This window comes from Nycticebus coucang, chromosome 9 (assembly GCF_027406575.1).
Source record: "Nycticebus coucang isolate mNycCou1 chromosome 9, mNycCou1.pri, whole genome shotgun sequence".
Classification (NCBI taxonomy): Eukaryota; Metazoa; Chordata; class Mammalia; order Primates; family Lorisidae; genus Nycticebus; species Nycticebus coucang.
The window spans coordinates 111,430,240-111,450,113 of record NC_069788.1 but is presented as its reverse complement, the minus strand read 5'-3'; the positions used below and the strand labels follow the sequence as shown (position 1 = coordinate 111,450,113).

At 43.1% G+C, this 19,874-nt stretch overlaps 1 protein-coding gene across 6 annotated transcripts in view; it reads right to left on the bottom strand.

Annotated features, from left to right (window-relative positions):
- Window positions 1-762: 762 nt before the first annotated feature.
- The window catches only part of ENTPD5 (ectonucleoside triphosphate diphosphohydrolase 5 (inactive)), a 55,480-nt gene continuing 36,368 nt past the window's right edge, over window positions 763-19,874 (bottom strand). For 5 of the 6 annotated variants that reach the window (XM_053601765.1, XM_053601762.1, XM_053601763.1 and 2 more), the window contains 11 exons: window positions 16,699-16,842; window positions 11,629-11,704; window positions 11,325-11,360; window positions 10,912-11,000; window positions 10,529-10,608; window positions 9,866-9,927; window positions 8,570-8,671; window positions 7,268-7,408; window positions 5,767-5,823; window positions 3,913-4,028; window positions 763-1,723 (listed from right to left, as the gene is read on the bottom strand). In XM_053601765.1, coding sequence (XP_053457740.1) covers window positions 1,637-1,723; window positions 3,913-4,028; window positions 5,767-5,823; window positions 7,268-7,408; window positions 8,570-8,671; window positions 9,866-9,927; window positions 10,529-10,608; window positions 10,912-11,000; window positions 11,325-11,360; window positions 11,629-11,704; window positions 16,699-16,842 — 990 coding nt within the window. In that variant the 3' untranslated portion in view covers window positions 763-1,636. The remainder of the gene's footprint in view (window positions 1,724-3,912; window positions 4,029-5,766; window positions 5,824-7,267; window positions 7,409-8,569; window positions 8,672-9,865; window positions 9,928-10,528; window positions 10,609-10,911; window positions 11,001-11,324; window positions 11,361-11,628; window positions 11,705-16,698; window positions 16,843-19,874) is intronic. The other variant, XM_053601766.1, reaches the window with a different exon arrangement.

Below are 19,874 nucleotides of genomic sequence, written 5' to 3'. Positions count from 1 at the left end.
TAGATTAAATTGTATTTTGTGCTATTTTTAACTAAAACTTCTATTTCATTATAGATTAACATTTATTGAAGGCAATAGGTATTAAGCTGAGCTTAGTAAGAGTGTGAAAAGTCTGAAAAACAAAATTTGGGAATAAGAATATAGAAATTTGCTTAGTTTCTTGCACAGCACAGTTAAATATTTATGGACACAATGGAAGTTCTCTAGGAACTGGTGTGAGAGTCAGGCATATTTAACCTTCTTTGTGAGAGAGAGGAATGAAAGAGAGTCTACTCTTTGAGGAGATATAAACACTCCTAGAAGGAAGCTGGAAATAAATAAGCCAGACCACAGGAAGATCTTCCAAGTCTAAGAAGAGTAAAGTAGGTGGATAAGAAACAGATGACTGCCATGTGGAGAAGTATAAGATCATGGCTTTTGGGGAAAACATTCACAAAATTAAGAGCTTTGAGCCTTCAGACTTCAGAACTTAAAAGTCATTAAATATGGTTCTCTTTGGAGATGCTGGTCCACTGTACTGATGTGCATCAAAAGAGCGAACAAAATCAAACGTGGGGTATTGGGAAGGGAATTGGACACCCTGGCACTGGATAAATAACTCAGAGGATATTAACTAAGCTGCTCACTGGCTAGGACAGAAGGTATTACTATAAATGGGGAACATAAAAGGGAAATCTGAAAGAGGGTATGCCCAAATTTTATAAATTCTAGAATAGCACAGATAAGCTCTCACCACAGACTAAAATCTAGTGTATAATTGTGTTTCTTAGAAATACAAAAAAATGAGTTTAGGACCACAGAAAATACTATGAACACATTCGCCTAGGAGTGTACTGGCACTGAATATACACATAAGGTAGGACATGCTCATTAATCCCAGAGTTGACTTTAAAAACTTGATTAAATCAAGAAGGTGGGCTGCATGAGGCAGCTACACCCTCTAGATGGCGGCCTATCTTAAGGCTGCACAGTTAGGAGTTACTCTCCCTTCTCTTACCATTTAGCATGGCTCTCTGTTGGGTGATTGGAGCTAGCATAGAAGAGGATCAAATTCTGATATGGTACCTTTTTGTAAAAATTATACATGGAAAGTAAAACCATTTTTTTTTTCTCTTTGGGAGAGGTGGGTGCAAATAAAGGTAGGTAGGGCAGAGCAGTGTATAGGGAGGAAAACAAGATAGTATAGATAGGTCATGGGATTGTAATAAATCAGCTTAATTTAGCATGTAAGAAGAAAAGTAAAATGTTTAAAGGAATGAGGCACTCAAAAGGTTGTATGAGGTTCCCAAGGACCTGTCCCTGGGCTGTCCAAAGTTGGAATTCCAAAACTATTTATACTTTTTGGCTCACAGGCTCTCTGTGACACACAAAGAACCCCAAAGATTTAGACACTGATGTGGGCTGTACACGTTGAGTGATCAGGTAGCAGTTTACATTAGATGTATAAAATTAAACTCAAATTTCTAGGCTCAAGGGTAAGACCCATCTATAAAAGCCCCCTTTCTCCTGATAAAGCCAGCTGCTGGGCTTCAGTCTAAGTTGTCCCCAGACTTGCTCAGAAAATAGTTAAGTCCTTTCTCCTCCTTCCTTTAAGAAGGTTGTTGGTGAATACAGGCCTCAGAGGAAGTGTGCGTCCTCAGTGGGAGATGCCCAGAGACTGCAACAGGTGAAAGGTGGCCCCCAAGGCCCAGCCTGTTTCTATGTTGTTCACTTTCTTTGTGAGCTGTTGAGGAGAGAACAAGTCTTTACATTTTCATCTAATTTTCAACTCCAACAAGCATAGCACTTAGGCACACCATGTTGGCAAGGAGCATCCACATGGGCACACCAGGGCAAAAACTGGGAGTAGCTAGTCTTAGAAGGCTTCCCACTACCCTCTAATAATTTCCCTGCAGCCATGTAATGGCCTACTGCCCTACACCTACCATTCTGACTCCTGGGCGCTTCTGACCCAGGAACTGGCCTAACAGGCCTTCGAGAGATTCTCTAGACATACAGGATTCGGAACTCTTTCCCTAATCCTGAAACTAAACAGCATACCCTGCTTTATGTTCTAAATCACCAATGCATGATAAGACAGCTTACAATGTCCTGGTAATAGATGTGGTATTACCACATCTAAACTGCATGATTAGGCCTTGGGAATAGATTTAGAGGTGAGAAAGAACAAATCAAGCTTTTCAATTCATACTGTGTAAGCAACTGCCTCTTCTTAAGCACAAATAATAACCAACCAGGGCATTTAAGATATTCTGGGCCAGGTTGTACCTCAACCAGCTCCGTGACCTTGGGCAAAACTTTACATCCAATTTCCTTAACTATATGACAAAAAGGATTAGTGTTTATCAAATTATTTTCTTCAGAATCCTACAGTTTTTTTTTAAATGCTTCAAAGGAATAAAGGAGGCCAAATGGTGGAGGTATTCCAGGCTCCCAACCTCTGCCTCCACCAGAATAGTTCCACCTGACATTCTGCATAAGATTTTGTTGAATAAAAATGCCACCAACACCAAAAAGAAAAATTTTGCAAGCCAGTGAATTGTTTTGTGTTGAGCTGATGAAATTGAGTCTAATCACTGTGCCCCCAAATGGGAAAGAAATGGCATTTAAATCATTATCTTAAGAAAGAAAAATTATTATTTTTTAGAGATGGAGTCTCACTTTGTTGCCCTTAGTACAGTGCCGTGGCGTCACAGTTCACAGCAACCTCCACCTCTTGAACTCAGGCAATTCACATCACACCTGCCAGAATGCCCGGCTATTTTTTTGTAGCAGGTTGGCTGGGGCTGTATATGGGGCTGGCGCCCTACTCACTGAGCCATAGGTGCTGCACTATAGTCTACTTACTTACCCCAAAGTTCACAAAGTTGCTTTGTGACATAGCTTTATTTTTGTCACATCTCTCCTAATAGACTGTATGCTATTTGAAGGCAAAGATGACATCTTAATCATCTTTGTAACTATAATATAGAATTACTCAATTACAGTATAGAAGATGAGAAAATAAATGAGGTGGATGAAACTCTTAAGATGTGTTTTCAAATAGATAAATAACTTACTATAAATAAAGTAGAGCCTGCATATGAGGGAGAGAGACAGAAGGATAAAGAGGGACCTAAGATTCACACAAAATATATATGACACACCACACATGCATGAGGCATTTAATATTCACGAGGTCTTAAATAAGCCACTCACTGGTGACCTCTTCTAGTCCCTCATGTCCTTTGCCAAATAAAACCAACCTAATGGGCTAATGGGTGAGCTAATATACTGGCCAGGTGTACCTGCCCCTGGTCCTCTCCAAATTGGGCAAGTTTGTGTGATGTCCCAAACACCTCTGCCTTTGTGCTCCCTTGACCAAATATAAGCTCTAGTATTTGTAACTACCCCATCAATGGCAGAATATATGAACTCATGCAGGTGTAACCCACAATTGAGGAAGTGTGGCATTTCCAACCTGCTTCACCTCTCTCATCTCTTTTCCCTTGCTTCTTGCCCTGAGTTTCTGTTAATCCAGAAAATACAATGAATCTTTCTGAGCACCAGTTGCATCCTGTGTAAAAGGGAAATAATACTATCTATATTGAAAAATTCTAAGGATAAAATGAGTGAGATATGAGGGCTAAATAAATAGATTTCCTAAACCATGTGACTTAGGCAAGTTAAATTGGGCCGCAAGATTTCTGTTGTGTGACCTCTGGGGTAGCTTGCCTGGTAATATACTTAGAGGCTACCATTGCATCAATGTAATTTCCCATATTCATGGTACCTAACACAGTGCCTTCTCCATAGCCTAGTTAAAAATACCTAATTCTACCTGTATCTAATCTGATTACTAAACAATTTTTAACTCCCTCTTCCCAACCCCCACAAAAGATTGCTATGGAAATCTGTTTTCCCATCTCTTACCTGTAAGATGGTGCTGTCTGCAAATCCAAAGCCATCTTTTAACAGGGCTGTGATGTAGGCTAGATCCATGCACAGAAAAGGGCTGCCGGAGGTGAAGTTTCCCAAGTTATCACACACTGAAAGTGAGAGTGAGTGAACAGTGGAGTTCAAATTTGCACTTAACTGAGAAGTGGAGGATTGTTTCTAAATATAGATAGAGGCAGAATAAGCAAAGCAGAAGTCTTCATTTGGTTAATGCCTGGGCCTCCTAGAGAATAGAATAGACTGTGCAACTGATTGGCTCTGAAAGACTGTAGTTTCTTAAGAGCTTACAAATTTCTGGTGTGGTTATCTACTCAAATTTACATGGGCCCTTGTTTGTTTGCTAAGTTTCTATTACTTATTATGGGGGCTTAGTTCTAAGTCTTTTATCTATTATTACTGCCGAGGCCCAGAAGACAGGGAATACCATTCAGGTCTATATTGGATAAGATCATTGGTATTTAATTTCATTTGTTTATTTATTTATTTTTGAGACAGAGTCTCACTATGTTGCCCTGGGTAGAGTGCTGTGACATCACAGCTCACAGTAACCTCCGACTCTTGGGCTTAAGTGATTCTCTTGCCTCAGCCGTCCAAGTAGCTGGGACTATTGGGACCTGCCACAGTGCCCGGCTATTTTTCTTGTTACAGTTGTCATTGTTTAGCGCCCAGACAAGGCTCATACCTGCCAGCCTCGGTGCATGCGGCTGGCTCCGTAACCAGTATGCTATAGGCGCTGAGCCAAGATCATTTGTATTTTAGATTGACTCTTTCATGGAAGCCTCCAGGGCTATTTCCCAGATATTCTGATGTTTAATGTTTTATTAACACTGATGGGAGTATTTCAATTTTTAAAAAATTAAGGAAAGAAGAAATGTAGAAAGAAGGTTTATACCATTTCCCCAAAGCCTCTTTTATTCCCATATTCTTGCCCAGAATTTTATGCCACCTAATGCTTTAAAAAAAAAATTTTTTTTTGAGATAGGGTCTTACTCTGCCACCCAGACTAGAGTGCCATGGGATCAGCCTCGCTCACAGCAATTTCAAACTCTTAGATTCAAGTGATCCTTTTGCTTCAGCCAGGCAGAGATAGGGTCTCATTTTGTTGGCTAGGCTAGAGGGCAGTGGCTCTTCACAGGTGAAATCATGGTACACTGCAGCCTAAACTCCTAAGCAATCCTCCTGCTTCAGCCTCTTACCTCAGCCTTCTGGGTAGCTGGGACCACAGGCATGCACCAGTGCGCTGGGCTATCACCTGATGCTTTTAACTCACGGCAAAGACTGGAAGATCCAGAATGGAAACCAGCCTTCTGGGTTGGGTGCAATGGCTCATGCCTGTAATCCTAGCACTCTGGGAGGCAGAGGCAGGAGAGTTGCTTGAGCTCAGGAATTCAAGACCACCCTGAGCACAAGCAAGACCCTGTCTCTACCAAAAATAGAATTAACAGGGTGTTGTGGCAGGTGCCTATAGTCCCAGCTACTTGGGAAGCTGAGGCAGAAGGATCACTTGAATCCAAGAGTTTGAGGCTGCTGTGAGCTAGGCTGATCCCATGGCACTCTAACCTGGGTGGCAGAGTGAGACCCTATCTCAAAAAAAAAAAAAAAAAAAAAAATAGGAGGGTGGCGCCTGTGGCTCAAAGGAATAGGGCGCTAGCTCCATATGCCGGAGGTGGCGGGTTCAAACCCAGCCCCGGCCAAAACTGCAAAAAAAAAAAAAAAAAAAAAAAAAACATAGGAAACCAGCTTTCTGAGCTGACTGAGGTGCTTTAGGTCACTAGAGTTGATAAGCACAGCCTCACAGGCTTGCCTTCAAAGGTTTCCCCCACCACTTACCTTCCCTGGCTTTTCTTTCAAAATCTTCAACTTTTAAAACACCCCCCTTTTCATAATCTGAAATGAAACAGAATGGTAGATGTTATCAAAAAGCCTTCAATGAAACATAAAGAAGTTCATTCTAGTGATGTTTATCATAATAAAAAACTGGAAATCTTAGAGAAACATTAGAGAACAGGAGAAACAAATATGACATCTCCATACAATATAATCTATGCAGCCTATTTTATTTATTTCAATATATTTCATGTTATGCATATTTAGCTACAGTTAAAAAAAAAGACACATTACGGCGGCGCCTGTGGCTCAGTGAGTAGGGCGCCGGCCCCATATGCCGAGGGTGGCGGGTTCAAACCCAGCCCCGGCCAAACTGCAACAAAAAAATAGCCGGGTGTTGTGGCGGGCACCTGTAGTCCCAGCTGCTCGAGAGGCTGAGGCAAGAGAATCGCTTAAGCCCAGGAGCTGGAGGTTGCTGTGAGCTGTGTGATGCCACGGCACTCTACCAAGGGCCACAAAGTGAGACTCTGTCTCTACAAAAAAAAAAAAAAAAAAAAGGCACATTAAAAAACATAATCAGTAGCTGGTCATGGTGGCTCACACCCATAATCACTCTGGGAGGCTGAGGCAGGTGGATTGCTTGAGCTCATGAGTTCAAGAACAGCCTGAGCACAAGCAAGACTCTGTCTCTACTAAAAATAGAAAAACTGAGGCAAGAGGATCACTTGAGCCCAAATTAGAGGTTGCTATGAGCTATGACACCACAGCACTCTACTCAGGGTGACAGCTTGAGACTGTCTCAACCCCCTCCCCCCACACACAAAGAAACACATCAGTAAATAAGAAATTAATTCATACTTCTCAAGCCAAGAGATAGATCATGTACTTACATTCCATAGTAAAACAAAAGCATTACTTTGTGTTAGGAAAAGAAGTTATCAAAAAGAGGCAGGAAAAGTCTTTTTGGGGCGATAGATACATTTATTATCTTTTTTTTTTGTTTGTTTGTTTGTTTTTGTTTTTTTGGCCAGGGCTAGGTTTGAACCCGCCACCTCCAGCATATGGGAACAGCGCCCTACTCCTTGAGCCACAGGCACCACCCGATACATTTATTATCTTAAATATGAGAGATATATGTATACATGACAAAACTTAGCAAACTGTATACTTTAAACATGTACATGTTCTATATGCCAATTATGCCTCAATAAAGATATTTTTTAAAAAGACATCTTGTATAGTTCTTGAGATCATCTACCTCAGACATCTTGTATAGTTCTTGAGATCATCTACCTCCAAAAGATTCTACGTCATATTCACCCTTCTGTTTGAGTAACTTGTGCCACTCAACAACCAGCACTGAAAAAGAGTTGGGTGATAATCTCAACCAGCACTGAAAAAGAGTTGGGTGATCATCTCAACAAAGCGTTTCAAGTGCTTCTTCTGAGGTGGGCCACAGTCCTGCTCACTTTCCTGTATGGACTAACACTGGGGGAGAACTCACCAATCATGTCTGTGTCAGCAGCTCTATCATAATAGTAAGAGAAAGCATAGAAGGAACTTCTTTGGATCTCCTCTGGCTGGTGAAGTTTTCCTTGTACCACCCTTAGGACTTCGGCGTAGCAGGGCTCAAAGCCCATCTCCCCTGCCAGGGCAAAGGTGCACAGGGGTAAGGTAAGGACAGTGACAGGAGAGGAGGCCACTCTCTGAGGCAAGCTGCTGGAAACAAGGAGGGAACAGCAGGAGGCTAAAGAAAACCAGGAGAAGGCTGAGGCTGAAGACAAAGGGCTTTAACGCAAAGATAAGCAAACTTCCACAGCCTCATTGCTCTGTTTCTCCATGGCAGCTTCCCTCCATAAGCTGTGTTCGCCACAGCCAACCTGATACTGCTGCCTCGCTTTATGTTTCATGGTATTTATAAGCAAGTAGCTAGAGAGTTCACCTGCTTCCTTCACTAGGCAATCAAATTTTTTCCTTGATATTAAGGTCTATGCCTTTTATAATACCTAAAATAAACCATTCTTCTTGTCATCTCAACTTTAAGTGTTATGATAATAAAATAGCTAAACATTAACTGAACAGGTTTTCACCCTACTGCATTAAGGTCCAGGTTGAGAACACTAGATAGAGTCTCACTCTGTTGCTCTGGGTAGAGTGCCATGGCATCATCATAGCTCATAGCAGTCTCAAAACTCTTGGACTTGAGCAATCCTTTTGCCTCAGCCTTCCGAGTAGGTGGAACTATAGGCACCTGCCACAACACCCAGCTAATTTTTCTACTTTTAGTAGAGATAGGGTCTCATTCTTGATCAGGCTGGTCTTGAACTCCTGAGCTCAAGCAATCAGCCTGCCTGATTGCAGGCAGGCAAGCTGAACCTGCCTCAGCCTCCCAGAATGCTAGGATTATAGATGTGAGCCACTGTGCCTGGCCAGAACACATTTCTTTTTCACTTGTGGCTACACACAGACTCAATCATTACCACCACAGCCTATAATTCCCAGCTCAAGTGATCCTCCCACCTCTGCTTCCTGAGTAGCTGGGACTGTAAGCATGCACCAGCTCAGCTTAGAATAGGTTTCTAATGGATCCATGACACTTGGCCGGGGAAAGAGAAAATGATGCAGAATGGCAGTTGCCCTGTTTGCCTTCAATTCCCATTAATCTTTAGAAGCATACCAAGATTCTTTGGAACAAGTCTACACAGTTTGATAAGCTTCTGGAGAGCTCTAGAGAAAGTTTCCAGTGGGACTTTTCCAGAATTTCTACTGTACAAGTAATTTTAACTAGTGAAAAAACATCACTTGCCTTCTTGGTTTCCACCATACTGGTATTTCACACCTCCAAAGATCCACTCTGCTTCCAACCACCTTGGTAGACAGGCACTTCGGAAAGTGTGTCCATCAATCCCTGAAACAAACCAGGGAACAAAGTTAAGAGGCAAGTATGTGAGCAAGAAGGGGGAGTGCAAATTAGAAGCCACTAAGGCTAAAAGGAATCACCAAGGGTGCTGAGCCTTACAAGCTTACGAAATTAGTTCCATGACTATATCCTGTGATAAGAATTCTTAACTCAGGCAAGATAGACTTTGTGGGGTTAGTGAATTCTCCCAAAACTAGAAGCAAATGTTCATGCACATGTGCATTTTTTTGTGATGTGGCTTTCATCACATCTCAAGAAAATTTAAAACCCACAATAATACAACAAGTTCTCTCCTTTCTAAATGCAGGAAAAAAGACCTTCCTCAGGCGATGCCTGTGGCTCAAGTGGGTAGGGCGCCAGCCCCATATACTGAGGGTGGTGGGTTCGAACCCGGCCCTGGGCCAAACTGCAACAAAAAAATAGCCAGGCGTTCTGGCGGGCGCCTATAGTCCCAGGTACTCAGGAGGCTGAGGCAAGAGAATTGCCTAAGCCTAGGAGTTGGAGGTTGCTGTGAGCTGTGACGCCATAGCCCTTATACAGAGGGCAATAAAATGAGACTCTGTCTTTAAAAAAAAAAAAAACTTCCTCATTGGTTGCTGAGAGGCTTAAATACACTTAAAGATGTTTATGAATTCTGAAATACAATACAGTCATCATCCCCATACAAGTTCTGAGCCAAGCATTGTACAAAGTACAAATTAAAAATCTCATTTAATGTGAGGAAAGGGGCACATAAAGGTTAACTAACTTGTTCCAAATCATGACACTGGGACTGAAACCAGTTCTGCCTGATACTAACTGTAAGAGATGAATGAAGCTGCTTATTCTACTCTGCAAGTAGATGGACACAGCTTCCTGCACCTCCCATACAACACTATGGGCTTGAGCAAAACTCCTGCCAGATGCTCTTTGAGCCCTGAATTTCTGCAGATGCTTCAGTCTCCTGGCCACAAGCTGTTCCCCCTATATAGGTAGACAATAAAATGGCTAGTAATACATACCAAAACTTCTGAACTTATAAAATAAAAAATAATTTGCTATTATTAGGTCCAATACATAATATATGCTTCCCAATTCTACCTAAGCCTTTCCCCCATAGAATCGCTGCCAAAGAAAGGAAGAGGAAAGCTGAGTATTTGTGTTACTCTCATGATCCCCCACGCAGCAGATACCCAGACAAACCTGGTGTTTCCAGGGCTCCCAGAGTTGCTAGTCTTGCAGCTTTCAATCCAAATCCCAAGTAACTGTAAAATATAAGATTGACCAATTTCATGCTGGTTGTGAAGTTCTCTACTTTAAAGCTATCTTTTCAAAACTAACATGGTTTCTGTTTCTCTCTGGAGAGATGAAAACCTTGCTTCGTCTCTGTAACCTATTCAACTCATGTGGTCAACAAGAAGTAATTTCTGCATAGTTTGGATCAAGACTACACAGTAAGAATTCCCCATAACTTTGATTCAAAAGCCAGAGACAGTGACAGTTCCAAGGGTCGCACACTAGAAAGCATCCCCAGAAAAGTCTCATTAGTTTAGTTCCTAGCCACAAATAGGATCACATTCCATGCTGGATGTTGAACATCCGAAGACCAGGAGTTGATATGGAGCTTTGGCTGAGCCTTCTCCAAGTGTATTCACCCTAGAGAAAACTTTTGACTCTTAAGTTACCTACTTTTGAGTCCAAGCAGGAAGAAACCTCTTAGGTCCCTAAGGCTTTGGTAAGTGGCTTGGGTTTATTGGTAAAAACTTTGTAAGGCTGATCGGGTGTAGTAACAAATTTGAGAATGCTCTGAAAAGTTGAGAGAACCATACAAAGTGAAATATTATTCTTCCCTGCCCCCCTTCTCACCTATGTGTATAGAGCTTGTAAGTGCTGTTAAACATCTCAAAGGAAGTGAGGTAGCCCCTAGGGGTTTGTTCCAGGGTTTTCTGCAAATCAGAAAAAGCAAAAGAATATTCAGGATCTACCATAATTTGAAGACGGTATCACCACTATCCCTGTCCTTCCCCCAAAAAAATCAGAGATGGAGACAGACTATACTGCTAATCTCATGGGCTTGAAAAATCATAGGAACTCTGGACAGTGAGAGGGAAGTAAGTGGAAGTCCACCCACTCACTGACTCTATTCACCCTGTCTGTGATGAAGCTGCTGTCTGAAAATGGGGCACCACTTCCTTAGCACCATGCCTGCCAAGTACACTGCTAACCAGACCTTCATGTAAATGACTCACCTCAAACTGGGGCAGGAACGTGATTTGAGTGGAGGCCCCCCCCAGGTCCAGGGTCCCCACGGTCTCCTGGCTGTGGCCATGCAGCTGACCTGTTAATGAGAGTCAGCTCTAAATATCCTCCACATGCTGGGCAGCCTAACACTCGTCTGTCTGCAATGCCTCTCTTGCCCTTTTCATTCACTGAAGGTGTTCCAAAAATACTCCACTGCTCCCCAGACCTGAGGCTGCAGATGAGTATAAACTTAGAAGGACTCTTGCTGCAGCTGAGGCCTTGAAGGCAGGCTACAAACATCAACTTCCTGTCTTTACTTCCTTTTTTTGTTTTTTTTTTTTTCCAGAAAGAAAAAAGAGAGAGAGAGAAAGATTGTATTCTTCTGATCATGCATGTGAAAGCTAGTTAAGGTAAAACTTACCTGTCAGAAAATTCACAGTAACCCAAGCTAATATGCCTAAAAAAGAAAGACAGGATTACATCTCAGAGCTTTTTTCCTCTTTCCTGGCCCTATGTATGTTTTTCTTATTTCATTCCAGAGCACACGTTTCTCTCCTCCATGCCCTTCAATTTCCTGCTCTCCCATTCTCCCAGCTTATTGGTTTCTCCTTACTTAGTTCCTTCCTTTCTCTTCAGCACCCAATCCCTGCTCCCAGTTCTATTAGTTAAAACTTTCACTGACCCTGCTCTTCTCCCCCAGGAATATATAACAACACCTCTCCCACCTTCATAGGATCCATCCATGATGCTAACACTGTCCTTTGGCACCAGGAAAGGTGACTTCCTGAAGATTTCCTTTACCTAGACAGAAAGGGAAAAATGTGGGTTCCCTAAGGCAGTAAAATACACTTCTACATCTTGACTGTGTCCTATAAGGCTTATAAAACTACTCTGTTGGCAAAATTTTAGCAAAACTCAACTCCTTTGCCCTAAGAAACTAGAAAAGAAACTAGTTAAGCTATTAACAGTTTCCTGCAAAAACACAAATACAAGGATTCCTTGAACTTTAAAGTAAAGCTCAATCAAACCATCTAAATTTATAGGTGACTTGGACCTAAGAAAGGTCATGTAGCGGACCCTGTGAGCTCAAGCCAGGATCCTGTCATTTTCTTTTTTCTTTTTTTTTGTAGAGACAGAGTCTCACTTTATGGCCCTCGGTAGAGTGCCGTGGCCTCACACAGCTCACAGCAACCTCCAACTCCTGGGCTTAAGCGATTCTCTTGCCTCAGCCTCCCGAGTAGCTGCGACTATAGGCGCCCGCCACAACGCCCGGCTATTTTTTGGTTTTGCAGTTTGGCCGGGGCCGGGTTTGAACCCGCCACCCTCGGTATATGGGGCCGGCGCCCTACCGACTGAGCCACAGGCGCCGCCCGATCCTGTCATTTTCTAAAAAACACCTGATTAATTTTAACATACACTGGGCACTGTGAGGATGAAAAGGTGAACCTGTCGACGAAGGAGCTCATGTCCAAGGGCTGAGGTCCTCTACTCCCAGCTCTGCAGGTTCTGTGCATGGCTGGGGCCTCTATTTTAGGGAGACCTCAAATCTAGACTTACAGATTCTATTTTAGCAGATGGGAATGAAGATATCACAAGAACACTTGACTCTATGTAATACAGGCCAATGACATGGGTGCTGCATCTCATTTGTGTATGATTATCACGGGAAGGGAAGAATTCTCCAAAAAGGAGTAAGAAGAATCCCATCCCAGAGAACTCTGGACTCTGTTTCCTCGGGGGAAAGCCAGTTAGGTGATCTATAAACAAGCTTTTAAGTAGAAGATAAATAAGCAAACAGGAATGAGAAAAGAAAGTTTCTGCTTTTATCTTTTCCACTTTTCTGTCCTGCCCCCCAACTTGTTCTCAACACAGCAGCCAGATTGGTGCTTTTAAAATGGATGTCAGATCATGTCTTCCCTTAGCTTCTGGTTGTTTCCTTCTTAGAGAAAAAGCCAAAGGCTTCACACTGGCCTTTGAGATCCTACATGATAAACAATTCCCACTGCACCTTCTGACCTCCTCTCCTTTCTCTTTATTTTTTTAAATTTCAGATTAATATGAGGGTATGAACAATTAGGTTATATGTTTGCATGTGTTAGGTAAGGGCCCTGTTGTAGTTGTGCCCCTCACCCAAGAGGCATGTCATGTTGTGCCCACTAGGTCAGAGTACACCAATCCTACTTTCCCCTTAACATTCACTTCACTCTAGCCATGCTCACTTCTTGGATGCTATTCCTAACACAATAAGCCTCTGGCATTTGCACCTGCTATTTCTTTAGCTTGGAATATTCTTCCCACAGATATCCTGTGTAACTTGCTTCTTCATTCCCCTCAGAGCTCTGATCTTACCAAACAGGTCTTCCTTGACTGCCCTGTTTAAAATAGCCTCCCCCCACACCACCACTAGGAGTCCCTACCTGCCTTACTCTGCTTTCTTTTTCTCCCTAGCACCTACAGCACATAACGTACTCTATACTGGCTTGTTTAGTTGTTTATTCTGTTTTCCTGACGCTAGAATGTAAGTTTGAGGAGGGCAAAGACCATTTTGCCTTCTTGTTCCCTGCTGAATGTGTTCCCAGAAACTTCACCAGTCTAAAGTAAGCATTTATTTGTTGAATAAATGAATGAATGAATGAGGAAAAGAGGTATTCAGGTTCTCACACAGACATAATAGACTGGTTGTCTTTGGGCAAGGGACTTATGCCTTCTTTCCTGATAGTTAAAGGAAAATGGATTTAGAAGATTGAATTACCACACCTGTAATACAGAATCCTTTCTTGCTGTGATACATTTTGTTATATGGGATTCTGCCTATAAATATTCTTCTTGATATGAAATTTAAATCCTATTAATTTACATGTTTACTACATAATAAATGAGTGATACATACAAAATAATGAATTTTACAAAACTTTCTAAACTTAAATTTTTGATCTGATTAAGAAGAAAGCGGGTGGCACCTGTGGCTCAGTGAGTAGGGCGCCGGTCCCATATGCCGGAGGTGGCGGGTTCAAACCCAGCCCCGGCCAAAAAAAAAAAAAAAAAAAAGAAGAAAGCTGAGGCTCGGCACCCGTGGCGCCAGCCACATACACCTGAGCTTATGGGTTCGAATCAAGCCTGGGCCCGCCAGACAACAATGACAGCTGCAACCAAAAAATAGCAGGATGTTGTGGCGGGCACCTGTAGTCCCAGCTGCTTGGGAGGCTGAGGCAGGAGAATTGCTTCAGCCCAGGAGTTTGAGGTTGCTGTGAGCTGTGATGCCACAGCACTCTACCCAGGTCAACAGCTTGAAGCTCTGTCTCAAAAAGATAAAAAAAATAAAAAGAAGAAAGTTAAAATAGATGATTTTTTTTTCTTTTTGTAAAGACAGAGTCTCACTTTATTGCCCTTGCTAGTGCCGTGGTGTCACACAGCTCACAGCAACCTCCAACTCCTGGGCTGAAGTGATTCTCTTGCCTCAGCCCCCAAGCAGCTGGGACTACAGGCGCCCGCCACAACGCCTGGCTATTTTTTTGTTGCAGTTTGACCGAGGCCGGGTTTGAACCCGCCACCCTTGGTATATGGGGCCGGCGCCCTACTCTCTGAGCCACAGGCGTCACCCAAAACAGATGATTTTTAAACATTTTTCAAACTTTAAAATTCTAAGATTCTTCTCAAAAACTTGCATTGAGAGAAAAAAACAGATATACAAAAAAGAGAATATAAACTGTATGTTCCATTTAAATGGAATCTAAGATAGAGGGAAGGGGGAAAGGGAGGCGAGGGAGGGGGAAGGTAGGCAGAGGGAGGGTGATTGGTGGGTTAAACCTGCGGTGCCTCTTACAAGGGTATATGTGAAACTTAGTAAATGTAGAATGTAAATGTCTTAACACAATAACTAAGAAAATGCCAGGAAGGCTATGTTAACCAGTGTGATGAAAATGTGTCAAACGGTCTATAAAACCAGTGTATAGTGCCCCATGATCGCATTAATGTACACAGCTATGATTTAATAATAAAAAAATAAAATAAATTAAATAAATAAATAAATGGAATCTAAGGAAGAAGACTTACAAAGCAGCTTAGTGGTTGCCTGGTTTCAGGGGTGGAGAAATTGACTTTGGGGTCATGAGAAACATGTTTGTCAAAACTCATTTAACTGTACACTTAAAATGGATCCTTTTTTTTTTTTTTTTTTGTAGAGACAGAGTTTCACTTTATGGCCCTCGGTAGAGTGCCATGGCATCATACAGCTCACAGCAACCTCCAACTCCTGGGCCCAAGCGATTCTCCTGCCTCAGCCTCCCGAGTAGCTGGGACTACAGGCGCCTGCCACAATGCCCAGCTATTTTTTGGTTGCAGTTCAGCCGGAGCTGGGTTTGAACCCGCCACCTTCGGTATATGGGACCAGCGCCTTACCGATTGAGCCACAGGTGCCGCCCTAAAATGGATACATTTTATTGTATGTAAGTGTAACTTAATAAAGGTGATTAAAAACAACTTGATTCTGCTTTGAAAAGTTAGAAAAATTCAGCTTGGCGGGCGGCGCCTGTGGCTCAGTGAGTAGGGCGCCGGCCCCATATACCGAGGGTGGCGGGTTCAAACCCGTCCCCGGCCAAACTGCAACAACAACAACAACAAAAAAATAGCCGGGCCCTGTGGCGGGCGCCTGTAGTCCCAGCTGCTCGGGAGGCTGAGGCAGGAGAATCGCGTGAGCCCAAGAGTTAGAGGTTGCTGTGAGCCGTGTGACGCCATGGCACTCTACCCGAGGGCAGTACAGTGAGACTCTGTCTCTACCAAAAAAAAAAGAAAAAGAAAAATTCAGCTTGTAGCTCAGTGGTTAGTGCTCCGGACCCACGCACCAGGGTGGCAGGTTCGAACCTGGCCCAGACCTACTAAAAAATAATAATAATAAAATAAAAAGTTAGAAAAGTTAGAAAACTACATGGACATGAAATACTTTAAACATCTGAGGAAAAGCTCTGAAAATTTGAGAGTGATGGGCACCTGTAGCTCCGTGGGTAGGGCGCTGGCCACATACACCAAGGCTGGCAGCCCAGGCTTGCTAAAACAACAAGGACAACTGCAACAAAAAAATAGCTGGGTATTGTGGTGGGTGCCTATAGTTCCAGCTGCTTGGGAGGCTGAGGGAAAAGAAGCTGGCTTGGTGCCTGTAGCGCAGTGGTTACAGCGCCAGCTCCATACACCAAAGGCACCAGGTTTGAACCCAGCCTGGGCCAGCTAAATAACTGCAACAACAACAAAAAAATAGCCAGGCATAGTGGTGGGCGCCTGTAGTCCCAGCTACTTGGGAGGCTGAGACAAGAGAACCACTTAAGCCCAAGAGTTGGAGGTTGCTGTGAGCTGTGATGGCATAGCACTCTACTGAGGGCGACATGGTGAGACTCTGTCTCAAAAAAAAAAAAATCACTTAAGCCCAAGAGTTTGAGGTTATTGTGAGCTGTGATGCCATGGCATTCTACTCAGGGCGATAGCTTGAGACTCTGTCTTAAAACAAACAAACAACAACAACAACAAAAACCAGAAGATCTCTTGAACCCAGGAATTAGAGGTTGTTGTGAGCTAAGACACCATGGCATTCTATCGAGGGTGACAAAGTGAGACTGTCTCAAAATTTGAGAATGACTATTAAAAATGTAAATGGCTATAACAAGAGCCCAGAGTCAACACAGTGCTTTAGTGATAGTGGAATACTAAAGGTAGCAGTCATACTCCAAAAGGTTAAAAACTCATAAAGAAGATATTCATATAGGGAAAAAGATGAAATTACCCAAGATGCAGATTTCAAAAATTACCTCAAAGAGCAGAGCCTGGGCTTTCTGTTCTGGCAGTAAGCGCAGTCCTGCTGTTGCCTTCAGGACCACTGGGGTCCTTTTCCAGTGACTTCGGGGGATTGAGTCTTTGGCCACCTCTAAGAGTCCTTGAACAGTCTCAGCACCCTTCAAAAGAGATGGTCTATTCATGCAGTGAACAGCCTGTTTAGTGGCACCAGTCTATTCCCTCAGTATGCTTTGGGGGAGCATCAAGAGTAAGTGGCAGAAAGCTCCACACACTCTCTGTGCTGTAGAAGCAGAAAGCTAGAGAAGCAGGCCACACTGAAGAAGAGAATCCATTTCATTTTGATAGTTATAATAAAAATCATTCTTTTCTTTCCTTTTTTCCCCCTAAAAATCATTCTTTTCTAGAGGTCATTTAAGTTTACAGTTATTTTATATCTCATATAAATTAGCTTTAGGCCACAGTTGGGTATAGCGAAGTACAGACAGAAGACCTGCTTGCTAGCCCCGAAGCTTAATACAGTAATAGGGGCTATTACTTTCCTCATGTGTGAGATGAAAGATAAGCCTTATAACACCATTAAATTATTGTGCACATGAGGCAGAGTTGTGGGACTGCCACACAATGCTAGCTGTAGCTATCTTCATCTTATACTTTTTTTCTTCCCAGAGACAGGGTCTTGCTCTGTCCCCCAAGCTAGACTGCAGTAGCCTGATCATTGCTCATTGCAAACTCAAACTCCCGGGCTCAAGCAACTCTCCTGCCTCAGCCTCCTGGGTAGATGGAACTATATCTGGCACCACCAAACTTGGTTAATTTTTTTCTATTTTTTGTAGAGACAGAGTCTCATTCTTGCTCAGGCTTGACATTAGACTCTCTTTTATTTTTTTAAATAGAGACAGAGTCTTACTTTATCACCCTCTGTAAAGTGCTGTGACATTACACAGCTCACAGCAACCTCCAACTCCTGTGCTTAGGCAATTCTCTTGCCTCAGCCTCCCAAGTAGCTGGGACCATAGGTGACTGCCACAATGCCTGGCTATTTTTTTGTTGTTATAATTTGGTAGGGGTCAGGTTTGAACCCGCCACCCTCGGTACATGGGGCCAGCACCCCACAGAGCCAAAGATGCCGCCCTTGATGTTAGACTTTTTTTTTTTTAAAATGTGCTATTCTTTTTTTTTATTTTTTTTTTTGTAGAGACAGAGTCTCACTTTACTGCCCTCGGTAGAGTGCCGTGGCATCACATGGCTCACAGCAACCTCCAGCTCTTGGGCTTATGTGATTCTCTTGCCTCAGCCTCCCGAGTAGCTGGGACTATAGGTGCCCGCCACAACGCCTGGCTATTTTTTTTTTTTTTTGTGGCAGTTTGGCTGGGGCTGTGTTTGAACCCACCACCCTCAGCATATGGGGCCGGCGCCCTACTCACTGAGCCACAGGTGCCGCCCTGATGATTAGACTCTTAACGATCTCCCTAAGGACAGAACAAGTTGGGCTCATTTTGCATTTCAGCACCTAGATGTGTGCCACACACCAGATGTGTCACATGAAACCGTTATATGAAATCTACTGTTTCCCTGAGCGAACATTTATTCTGACAATGCACTGCCCCATAATCATTATTATCAGCAACTACAACACAATCATCTTTTCTAAATGTCAAATCACTGTCTGTTAATGTAGTTGCTTTCAATAGCTACTAATTTTCTAGCACGTTTGCCATTTATGTGCTACTGAACTGAGATATATGTTCTCAAACTTAAACCATTTTTTCTTTTTTTGAGACAGAGCCTCAAGCTGTTGCCCTGGATAGAGTGCTGTGGCATTGCAGCTCACAGCAACCTCCAATTCCTGGCCTCAAGCAATTCTCCTGCCTCAGCCTCCCAAGTAGCTGGGACTACAGGCACCCGCCACAACGACCGGCTATTTTTTTTTTTTTTTTGGTTGTCATTGTTGTTTGGCAGGCCCGGACTGGATTCGAACCCGCCAGCTCAGGTGTATATGGCTGGCGCCTTAGCTACTTGACCTATAGGAGCCGAGCCAACTTAAACCATTTTTTTTTTTTTTTTTTTGTAGAGACAGAGTCTCACTTTATGGCCCTTGGTAGAGTGCCGTGGCCTCACCCAGCACCCAGCAACCTCCAACTTCTGGGCTTAAGCGATTCTCTTGCCTCAGCCTCCCAAGTAGCTGGGACTACAGGCGCCCGCCACAACGCCTGGCTATTTTTTTTTTTGATTGCAGTTTGGCCGGGGCTGGGTTTGAACCCGCCACCCTCGGTATATGGGGCCAGCACCCTACCGACTGAGCCACAGGCGCCGCCCAACTTAAACCATTTTTAATATCAGGTTTTCCTTTGGGTAATGATCATTCTAGTGACACTAAATAATAAATACCTTTATATCTGCTCCCAAAGTTTGACATTCTACTTTATTCTATTTCATTTCAATGTAGCCTCAAACACACTGGAGGATATAAGATGTTGTGGGTACTCAAATGTGAAATACAGTCACTACAAACTTTTCATTCATCCCCTACTACCAAAGAGTTTTGTCGTCATGGGCTATTGCCTAATTTCTTGAGTAGAGCCATACTGCTATCCTGCATCAAGGCACTCTAAAATTCCCTGGTCTCCATCCTCTCAACTGCCATGTTCATACATTATAGCCTATAAAACTTCATGACTATTTCCTCCATTTACACAAACCCATGCAGTTGATCACTTCAACTCAAAACCTCAAACAGTAAATATACAGGGAACTATCTCCTAAAGGCTACTGTCATCCCTGTGTGGCCACAATCTATTTTCTAGCCTCCTTCCACCCAGCCCTCGTGAGTCGGAGTATACAACTACTATTATCCCTGAGGCTAGCAGAGAGAAAACTGACCTCACACATGAACTCAATCTCATTAGTGAATAGTATGATATATTTAACAACAGAGGCCCTATCAAATTATCGAAGTACTGAGAATCTAAACACCAAAGCATAAGAAACTCACCTGCTGACTCAGTGCCTGTAGCTCAGCAGGTAGGGCACGGGCCACACACACCAAGGCTAGTGGGTTTGAACCCAGCCTGGGTCTGCCAAAACAATTACAACTACAACAAAAAAATAGCCAGGCGTTGTGGCGGGCGCCTGTAGTCCCAGCTACTTGGGATGCTGAGGCAAGAGAATCATTTAAGCCCAAGAGTTTGAG